This window comes from Thalassophryne amazonica, chromosome 8 (assembly GCF_902500255.1).
Source record: "Thalassophryne amazonica chromosome 8, fThaAma1.1, whole genome shotgun sequence".
NCBI lineage: Eukaryota > Metazoa > Chordata > Actinopteri > Batrachoidiformes > Batrachoididae > Thalassophryne > Thalassophryne amazonica.
In genome coordinates this window covers 20,222,922-20,234,351 of record NC_047110.1, presented here as the reverse complement: position 1 = coordinate 20,234,351, position 11,430 = coordinate 20,222,922, and the positions used below count along the sequence as shown (strand labels likewise).

The 11,430-nt window shown below is 42.2% G+C and overlaps 1 protein-coding gene and 1 non-coding gene across 2 annotated transcripts; both read right to left on the bottom strand.

Moving 5' to 3' along the window:
- Positions 1–1,391: 1,391 nt before the first annotated feature.
- rps13 (ribosomal protein S13) lies at positions 1,392–11,316 on the bottom strand. Its single transcript, XM_034175830.1, has 6 exons — positions 11,211–11,316; positions 6,469–6,517; positions 6,315–6,393; positions 5,345–5,514; positions 4,720–4,820; positions 1,392–1,455 (listed from the first exon to the last, which is right to left on the bottom strand). Exons 1-6 carry the CDS (start codon positions 11,231–11,233, stop codon positions 1,422–1,424), a joined length of 456 nt encoding a protein of 151 aa, XP_034031721.1. The 5' UTR covers positions 11,234–11,316; the 3' UTR covers positions 1,392–1,421.
- On the bottom strand, positions 3,390–3,519 carry LOC117516436. Its single transcript, XR_004562413.1, has one exon. It is a non-coding gene; the product is annotated as a small nucleolar RNA SNORA19 (small nucleolar RNA).
- Positions 11,317–11,430: the final 114 nt, after the last annotated feature.

Here is an 11,430-nt window from a genome sequence, read left to right as displayed (position 1 = left end):
AATTTTTCTTCCTGATTTCTTATAGTGTTTCTTAAAGCTAGAAAGTTGCCATTTGAAATGACTTTAGTTTTGTGTCATGTCTGTGATCTGCTTTTTTTCTACAAAATTAAACAACTGAATGAACATCCTCCGAGGCCAGTGATTCCATAATGTTTGCCAGGGGTTGTATACCATCTATTGCATAGGGGATGTGTGCATCACAAACCCAGAAGATCTTTAGGCCGTACTTGGCGGCCTTACTGTAGAAACTTGCACCTACCCCTGAATGGCACAAGCTGTTCATCCACAGTGAAACAATCACTGGGGATGAATCGCTGTCTGCAGTTGCCCAGGAACAGGTCCCATACATGGCGGAATATGGTCTGTTTCCAGTCTGAATGCTTTGGTCCTCTTATCATCAAATGTATTTCCTGAGGAATGAGACTTCTGATATAGTCAGTGTGGTCTGCAGTTAATTTATTCCTGACAGCCACAGTTGATAAGAATCAAAGGTTTCCTTTGGATTCCATAGAAAATGCATGCAAGTCATTTTTGACCCACTTATGGAAGCTTGGGGTAGTAATACAAAAACTACAATTTCTTAAAATGTATAAAAGGTAAGTTCAAAATGTAAATGTCATTATATCAAAAACATGTTTTTTGAGGAATACCTGGAATATGAAATGATAAAAAATTTTCATTATAAATATATTTCAAGAAAACAACCTCACCAGGTCATTTTTGACCCACTTATGCATCTAAGGGTTAAAACAGTAATACCACACTCCTAAGCATAGGATATAGTGCCCTCCAAAAGTATTGGAACACTTGGTATTTCACGTTAGAAAGATTAAAAAAAGAAAGTAAGATTATAAAATCAAACCTTCACTGTGCCTTGTGATAGAATCACTACCATGACCGCTCCAAGATGGCGGCCACATTTCTTGCACCTCAGCAACCAATGCGGCGCCTACTCCTTATGCCTGTTCGTCTACCATCGGCCTTGTGATAGAATCACTACGATGACTGGCCCAAGATGGTAGCCGCATTTCTTGCACCACAGCAACCAATGCAGCGCCTACTCTTCTTTATAATGTCTATGTTCATCTACAGTCGGATTGTGGCTTTTTACTACAACGGTTCATGGCTTTTCCCCATTGCAGAGATTTCTTGTACCATTTCCGGTTTGTGCCTTCGTCTACCAGAGAGCGAGCCTCACACCACTGTGCGGTGGTCCGTTCATATAAACAGTCCTTTCTTTGTAGCCCCAAACACACAGATCTCATTCGCAAAATAAACCAAGAAATTCTCACATTGGTGTCTCAACATTTAAAAACTGCATCAACTTTTCAGGAACAACTCATATCACAGACAAAAACTACAAAAAAAAAAAAAAAAGCCACACAATTTCCCATCTAAATCCTTTAATCCAAAAAAGTAGTTTATGCCACCAGAGCAGAAGCTGTCGAGGACTCACTGTGAACAGAAGGAAAAAACAAACAATAAGAGCCATAAACAATCTTCAGTGACACAAAGCAATTACTGGAGCAGATAAAAAAAAAAAAAAAAAAAAATGACACTTTGCAGTGATGTCCAAATAATTTCCTACAGTTTTAGAGCAACAGTTGAACATCTTTATGGAAATACAACTGTTATTCGGTGTTTCCCCATCATTGGAAGAGTTGGTGGGCAAAAACAATGATTAAAAAAATAATTGGGGGGGGGGGGGGGGGGGGACAACCAGAGTGAGAGGGAGCAACTGGAAGCAGTGATTCACGATGCATTTAATTGTTCAAGCATCTTGAAAACATGTTTTAAAACCCACTCGTCATGTAACCGTACTAATGGGCTAAGATTAGTACGTGGCAGTGTGTTCGTTTCCTTTGACTCAATAAGCAGAAATAAATATGAAAGTCACATGTTCGGTTTTATGGAGGAAAAACATCGGCTATTAAAAACAAAAAACATCTTAAGATGACATTCAGATGAAGACTCAAGTTTAAGGATTAAATCTAGTATTTTGTGCAACAGAGAGTTGACCGTTAGGGTCAGGTTCCAGTGTTTGCTCAAAGGAGCATTTTGTTCTTAATATTACAGTTTTAATTAAAATGAAATGTATTTGTTGTCAATGATACATTTAGGGTGGAATCAAATATATTATGGGTTTGTAATTTGTCACTGGTGTAACACCTACACCACCTCGTAAAATAAGATTTGGGTGATCGACTTACAGATGAGTTTTATATACCATTTTATGGATCCAATTAGAACAAAAACTACTGGATAGTTATTTGCACCTGAACTAGCACTGACTTTAATATCGTGTAGGCGTGTAGGTCAATTCTAGTACAGGAGAGACTATTTTCCTCAATGAAATGAAACACTCCACAGTGTTTACACATGAGTTTCTGCATCGTTATCAGCCAGAAAGGGTTTGAAAATTTCTCCATATGGAATACTGACAAAAAAAATCTAATATGATGCATCTTTAAAAAAAATAAGTTATTTGATATCCTGAGAGAAATATTGATTTTCAGTGTGGGACAAGTCCTGCTTTATATATCGGACAAGTGAAAGTGTCAACAGGACAATCTCGCATTTTACAGCTCCAAAAGAAATTTTATTGTCACTTCCACCTACGCATTCTACCCATTTGGTAATGCTGGATTTAATTTGGGCGACTTCTGTATTTCTCATTTTCCCCCCCATTTGCTAGGTGTCATGTTTTTTTTTCCCCTCACGGTTGCCATGTCAACACATCCGGTTCACACTTGAATGCACACGCATGCAGACAAGTGCCAGAAGGTGGAGCACAATGGGCTCATACATGTACCAGTCTAGTAATTAATGGACTACAAATGGCGCTAACAAATATTAAAATTAAAAACTGTGTTCCTGAATGGGAAGACTGTCAAGTAAAATCCCCATGTGAGGAATCTTAACAGTAGTGATACAGAAAATTACTCACTTGACAGAGGTCAGTCAGCAGATGGAGCTCGTGCACCATGTGTTAGTGCTACATAAATACTGATTATAATCATTATGATGATGCAACAATTACACAGAGGTGTGCCAACACTATCAAGTTTCAATGAAATCCAACATCCAGTCAACTGGTTTATGAGAATTCATTCTTACTATACCCATGGACAGGGCAATGGCTATAATGCCCAATGTTTAATTTACCAGGGTGTGCGTTACACACATGTTCTATCCTGTATTCTGGCCATGCAAGAATTCTGGGAAATTTGTTGGATGCAGGAAGACCATTCATGGATCAGCAAGAAAATCCTGGGGGAAACACTGAATATATATACACTTCACATGGAAAATGTTTAATATAAAATCACTGGACAAAGTCTAATTCTTACAATGTAAATTAAAACAAAAGCATAATGGGCTTCATTTCATTATGTGTGAAGGGGACTGGCAGAGGAAGCACAAAGCAGCCACTCTGCTAATTTACCTCCAGCATTTTCTAGCACAACAGAAATATCACTGCTCTTAAGGAAAAGAAGAGCAGGACAATGAACTGTGCAATCTCTATAGGTTGACATGTATGGGCCTGACTTCGTTGCAGTCACTAGTAATCAGTGGTGTCTCTGGGTGAAAACATGACTTTTTTCGTGCGTGCTTGTTTTTTTTTTGTAACGAGTAACGACAGGGCGAATAGAAAATGTATCGGAGTAGAAGTATGCAATTAAGGTCGGAAATGTAGTGAAGTAAAAGTGAAAGTAAGCTGAATTTAAAAAAACTCAACTAAAGTACAAAGCCTCCCAAAACGTACTTAAGTACAGTAGTGAAGTATTTTTACTTTGTTACTATACAACACTGGTTGAGGGACAGCATGTCACGGGATTTATTGATGCCAGAGGTGGATTATGCATTTGTCATCTGATTGATGTTGCCAGCACACAGCGCAGCCGGGTGAAAGGGACTTGACCTGCTGTCTGAGCCGTGCTGTGGAACACGAGGTAGTGGAGGTGAGCCACATGTTTATTTATGTTGTCATGTGGGTGGACAAACATTTCCACATCATACGTGCTACAGACTTAGAAGTTGTATGCATAATAACACGTGCATTACAGCGGTGACATCCTGTTCAGCTGCGTTGTGGCACCGAACTGTGCCTCTGATGCATGCACAGTGCCACATACATGTTATTACATAATATTTCCTTCACCCTCCCTGGCTGGGGTCCAGTGGAGGCGGACAAACGTGGCACAGCATGTCGGCAGGCTTTGCTGTGATCGATCGATCTCAGAGCTCAATCAACCACAATCAGATCATTTCAGATCCTGTTTATGCCACCATCGGAATATATAAATTGCAGTCAGATAGCTGTCAGCTTACATATGGATTGCTGTCGGATAGGTGTCCCATCTTGACGGCGCCCGGAGAATTATGAACACGTGCATCACACTCGGGGCCAACCGGCCTATTTTGGCCAACTGTGTCGACTTCCGCAGATGGCTGTCAGAAGGTTTTGGAACTGAAATCCGACACCTTTCGGATGTGCACCAATTCATAACTCCGACAGCACTGCGTGACTCTGGCTATGTGTGACGGGGGTATAAGACTTTTCTTGGAATTAGCCTTACCAGAAACAACTCTGTACTCGGAAGCTTTGTGAATACGGGCTCTGGATGTTTGGAACAGAAAATGGCCTGTTTGCCAAACCAAAACAGACCACTGATGGCAAAAATATAAACAAAGTTCTAAGACAGAAGAGATACATACTACTTCCAGTTGGGGGCCAGTACTCTCTTAGTCTTGTAGTAGCGGGCCAGCCTGTGGATCCTGCTCTCAATCAGAATCAGGCGGAACTTGGCATCCTTGTCCTGATAAAAAGATATATTGTTATGAACACAAAATAGTGAACTCTTCTTATTACTGAAGCTGTGTATAAGGTCGCATTAGTTCAACTTCAACTGACCATTCAAGAAAAACATGTTTGCACATAAAGAAGTAACATTTTATATGAAGGTAACAAGGTGATGCCCTTTCTACTCAGAGTGAATGAGACTGGTCTGGAAGCATGTGCTGGTGCCCAATGTCACCACATTCACCACAGAACCTCACAGATAAATGTAGGTATCCACCCGTTGGCCTTTTCCAGGTTATTGGGGCCCTCAGTGCTGAGTGTGCATTTACCCAAATAAGACTGTACTTAATCAAAACAACTACTTGGCCCAATTACAATGAGAACCAGAAAGATATTTGCTAAAACTAAATTTTCCCTTTCAAGTATTAAGTGCCAATCACATAACCACAGAGAAAATCTTCAAATAAATCCCGCCTGACTCTACAGACTGTATGAAATGTCACCACAGAAAAGGAACATAACCAGTCAGCTGTGTTTTACCTTTCTGTTTCTCTCCAGATGCTTTCTGACTGCCACGGCCTTCTTGATGAGATGGTAAAGGTCCTCGGGCAGATCAGGGGCCAGACCCTTGGATTTGAGGATTCTCAAGATCTTGTTGCCAGTGACGAAACGGACTTGGGCCACACCATGTGAGTCCCTGAGAATCACACCTGGACAAGAGGATGGACACAGCCAGTCAATGACAGAATCCTGCTCAAGCATCTGAGAAGTAAATACCATAATACAACACTGTCAGAAAAAAAACTTGGATTATAGTCTACATTTTCGGTTTCTGGCAGCCCCACCATAACATAATGTTTAAAAAGGCAGAACAAGGAATCCTTTTAATTTAATTGCCTAATTCACATTTCCCAGTGTGTCTCAATTTATTTGATACAGTAATTTATTGCCATGCGCACATCACTTGATTCATCACTGGAAAAAACTCATCTCATTTTGAATGTGGCAATTACCACAACCTGAATTTAAATTTGTTGCTTTTCTTGAAGTTTACTTGCAGAACAGACTGGACGATTCCTATATACACAAGGGGTCGACAGATATGGATTTTTAAGGGCTGATACAGATTATCAACAAGATTTGGAGGCTGATATGGAAAGCTGAGGCTGATCTTTACTTGCAGTAAAAAGTGCCAAAATTTAGTATAACACACTCAACTGTAACACAAAACTTTATTTAAAATGTTTTCCAGAATGTTTAATTCACAGACCTTTTCAACATGACCTTTGCACAAAAAGTGCAAGTCTGTGGGACGGCAGCCTTCCGCACCGATTGGCTGAACTTGCAACATCTAATAAATCAAGTACTGCTATGGGAGGGACTTTGTTACAAAAAAAGAAAGCAGTGACTCGTGTGTTATGGGCTACCTTATGAAGTTATTCTCTCACCTGTCCCCCCAAAAAACACCACACATGCAAAACCCTTGTGTAAAAGCACACACACCACTTACCAATCTGAGAAGGAGTCAATCCTTTTTTGGCCAGCTTGAAGATCTGCTCTTTGACATCATCGGATGTGAGCTTCAGCCACTGCAAACCACAATTAAATCATTAACTGACCAAATTTCTGAAAACTGCCATTACAGATCACTACTCTATACTCACAGTGGGAACACTGCGCCTGTAAGGCAGAGCTGACTGGGACAAGCCCTTTCTGTGAAGAAAACACAAGTAACACATTTTATTGCTTATTTATTGTCAAGAGAAATTAAATTAACATTATGTGTGCTTAACACTCCCTATTATGGTGTGAATCACTCAGTTATTTCTATTTCGGGGGCAAGATGCCCAAAATAACAAAATAACCATTTTCTCCATGGAATTATGACCTTTCCTTGTAACTGTGTGGCTGTAAACACCCACGTAAGGAGCTTGGACAAACACCTGACCAGAACTGAAGAATCAATTTGGGAGACCACACAAAGCCTGTTATGCCAAAAAGCTAATAATAGAGCTACAAGTTGGGCAGGTTAATTTTCTTGCACAGCTATCAATTTTTGCTTTGCCACATAGACATAGACTAAAACATTGATTTAAAACAGCTGTGCCCAACCTTGTTCCTGGAGGGCACCTGCCCTGCATGTTTTCGGTCTCCATTTTCTACTCCCAGGCAATTAAGTCTATTAGGTGTGTTCAGCCAATCAAGAGCAAGAAGACACCAAACAGATGTGACTTGAGTAGGTAGATGTGGAAAAGTTGGAGGGCAGGGGCTGTCCAAGAACAGAATTGGTGACCCCTGCTGTACTTTAAATCACCACCTCTTTGGCCTCCCTCTTCTACTCCTGCCTGGTGGCTCCATCCTCAGCATCCTTCCATTTTCTTCCACTTTATCCGGAGTCGGGTCGCAGGGGGCAGCAGCTCAAGCAAAGCCGCCCAGACCTCCCGATCCACACACACCTCCCCCAGCTCCTCCGAGGGAACCCCAAGGAGTTCCCAAGCCAGCTGAGAGATGTAGTCCCTCCAGCGTGTCCTGGGTCTTCCCCGGGGCCTCCTCCCAGTGGGACGTGCCCGAACACCTCTCCAGCGAGGCATCCAGGAGGCATCCGGAAGAGATGCCCGAGCCACCTCAACTGACTCCTTTCAACGTGGAGGAGCAGTGGCTCGACTCCGAGCTCCTCACCCTATCTCTAAGGGAGCGCCCAACCACCCTGCGGAGGAAACTCATCTCAGCCGCTTGTACTCGTGATCTCGTTCTTTCGGTCATGAGCCAAATCTCATGACCGTAGGTGAGGATCGGAACATAGATCGATTGGTAAATCGAGAGCTTTGCCCCCCTACTCAGCTCTCTCTTCACCACGACAGTCCGATACAGCGACCGCATCACTGCAGATGCTGCACCGATCCGTCTATCGATCTCACGCTCCATCCATCCCTCACTCGTGAACAAGACCCCGAGATACTTAAACTCCTCCACTTGAGGCAAGGACACTCCACCGACCTGAATCAAATCAAATCAATTTTATTTATATAGCGCCAAATCACAACAAACAGTTGCCCCAAGGCGCCTTATATTGTAAGGCAAGGCCATACAATAATTACGGAAAAACCCCAACGGTCAAAACGACCCCCTGTGAGCAAGCACTTGGCAACAGTGGGAAGGAAAAACTCCCTTTTAACAGGAAGAAACCTCCAGCAGAACCAGGCTCAGGGAGGGGCAGTCTTCTGCTGGGACTGGTTAGGGCTGAGGGAGAGAACCAGGAAAAAGACATGCTGTGGAGGGGAGCAGAGATCAATCACTAATGATTAAATGCAGAGTGGTGCATACAGAGCAAAAAGAGAAAGAAACACTCAGTGCATCATGGGAACCCCCCAGCAGTCTAGGTCTATAGCAGCACAACTAAGGGATGGTTCAGGGTCACCTGATCCAGCCCTAACTATAAGCTTTAGCAAAAAGGAAAGTTTTAAGCCTAATCTTAAAAGTAGAGAGGGTGTCTGTCTCCCTGATCCGAATTGGGAGCTGGTTCCACAGGAGAGGAGCCTGAAAGCTGAAGGCTCTGCCTCCCATTCTACTCTTACAAACCCTAGGAACTACAAGTAAGCCTGCAGTCTGAGAGCAAAGCGCTCTATTGGGGTGATATGGTACTATGAGGTCCCTAAGATAAGATGGGACCTGATTATTCAAAACTTTATAAGTAAGAAGAAGAATTTTAAATTTGATTCTAGAATTAACAGGAAGCCAATGAAGAGAGGCCAATATGGGTGAGATATGCTCTCTCCTTCTAGTCCCTGTTAGCACTCTAGCTGCAGCATTTTGAATTAACTGAAGGCTTTTCAGGAAACTTTTAGGACAACCTGATAATGAATTACAATAGTCCAGCCTAGAGGAAATAAATGCATGAATTAGTTTTTCAGCATCACTCTGAGACAAGACCTTTCTAATTTTAGAGATATTGCGCAAATGCAAAAAAGTAGTCCTACATATTTGTTTAATATGCGCATTGAATGACATATCCTGATCAAAAATGACTCCAAGATTTCTCACAGTATTACTAGAGGTCAGGGTAATGCCATCCAGAGTAAGGATCTGGTTAGACACCATGGTTCTAAGATTTGTGGGGCCAAGTACAATAACTTCAGTTTTATCTGAGTTTAAAAGCAAGAAATTAGAGGTCATCCATGTCTTTATGTCTGTAAGACAATCCTGCAGTTTAGCTAATTGGTGTGTGTCCTCTGGCTTCATGGATAGATAAAGCTGGGTATCATCTGCGTAACAATGAAAATTTAAGCAATGCCGTCTAATAATACTGCCTAAGGGAAACATGTATAAAGTGAATAAAATTGGTCCTAGCACAGAACCTTGTGGAACGCCATAATTAACATTAGTCTGTGAAGAAGATTCCCCATTTACATGAACAAATTGTAATCTATTAGATAAATAGGATTCAAACGACAGCAGCGCAGTGCCTTTAATACCTATGGGAAGAGGGCAAAGCACCTTTTTCCGGTCGAGAACCATGGCCTCGGATTTGGAGGTGCTAATTTTCACCCCGTACGCTTCACACTCGGCTGCAAACAGCCCCAGCGCACGCTGAAGGTCCTGATTTGACGAAGCATCCTTCTCCCTATATAGCCTGAGTCCCTCCCCTGCACATTTCCAAGCCGTCTCAATTATACCTCTGTCTCCAAACCAACCCACCTGAGGTATCCCTCTGCTATTTAAATCAAAGTAATTTCTGTCTCAGTATTTGGTGTATGTCTGTTCCCAGCAGCCGTGGTTATTCCAGCTCCAACAGCATATGTTAAAGTAGCTGCAGTTAAAAAGCTCGTAGTTGGATCTCGGTGCTCTTAACCGAGTGTCCCATGGAGTCTGAAGCTTTTTTTTAAAGGACTTTATTAGAGCAAAACAGAACAAAGGAATACAGTGTCAACTCTCAGTATCTATAACCAAATGATGATAAACACAAAGAAAAATACAAATCCAAAGAAAATACAATGTGCATTACATCATTTCCTCAATGAGTCGGGTGGATTGTAACCGTTATAATGCAGTCTGAAACATTTACTTTGAAAATTACAGCATTTAATAGGACTGTGGTTCTATTTTGTGGGGTTTTCTTCTCTTAAATGGGGCCATGATTAAGAGGGACAGCCAGGAGCTAGACGTGAAATATTCAATCAAGAATGTTTTCATTAATCAGGAACGAAAGTTGGAGGTCCCAAGACGATCAGATGCCGTCGTAGTTCCGACCATAACAATGTCAACTAGTAATCCAGCAGTTATTCCCATGACCTGCCGGGCAGAAGATGGGTGGAGACAAGAGGAGCATCGCTAAGAGCCTGCGGATCAATTTGACTCAATGCGGGAAACCTCACCTGGCCTAGACACAGAAAGGATGAAGAGACTGATTACTGTTTTGCTCCCACCAGCTCCTGTTGGTGCTTATTCTCACCATTCTTAGTTGGTGGAACGATTTATCTGGTTAATCCTGGCAATGAATGAGACTCCAGCATGCTAAATAGTTACACGGTCCAGTGTGGTCGGCGTCAGCTTCTTAGAGGGACAAGTGGCGCTCAGGCACATGAGATTGAGCAAAAACATGGGTAGGAGTGACAGTAGTGAGGAAGAAAGCAGACATGCAAACTCCAGCCGTATTGTTTAAGCCTGCAGCAAACCGGTGTTGGGTCCCATGACCGTTGACCCGGAAGGGCTATAGGCTCTCCCAGGCATGCGCACTCATAACTGTGAGATGGCTTATAGTTTTCATTGGAACTGTTTACACACTGGGCAAACTGTTTAATGTTTACACAAATGGTCACATGATCATTAGTGTAAGATCTACATACGAATGGAACTGCCTATTATTACCAATGCGGCTACGGCCGGACATCGGCTGCCTAAACTAAAAAATATCCGTGAACGTGCGCTCAAGCGTCAACGATTGTACACGCTCCAGCGCTTAAACAACTCTATAAGCAAATAAAATTTCCGGGTAAACAAAACAAAAAAGTAATCTTCAATGGGGGTTTACCGAGTGGTGGATTAATGCTAAACTCGTGGTACCATTAATCTTACATTGTCAGGGTTTAAATTACGCCCACAGTGGATACACAGTACACATGACAAAAAGCAAAAAAAAAAAAAAAGTCTTGATGTTTAACAAACTGTCAGGATTTAGTACATAGTCACGTTTGGACTTCATTAAACCAGAGCGCTGTGGGCCTGTGCTGCTGCTAGCTAGCTAGCAGCAAGCGATAAAGCGTTGCGTTCATTTCATGGCCTCAGTGTTATATCAATAACTTCAGATTGGTCCTCGCACCTCACTAACATGTTAACAAGTCAAAACTACACATAAAAAAACACATTTTTCGAGACAATAATTAAATTTATGTAGGAAAAGTGGCATTACCCGGGAGCGTGCATGCGACCCATGACGGCGGTAGAGGAAGAAAGGCCGCACACGCGCCCCAACACAACGCTTTGTGGCTGCGTCGGAAATGACGCAATTACGTAAACACGTTCTTGTCTTCGCCATAATGTCTATGCATGTTATATACAGATCAGTGATGGGCGCTCTAGACGACCCTGTGGGAGGGGCTTAGTGTTGCGCTTTGGGTATTTAAACACTG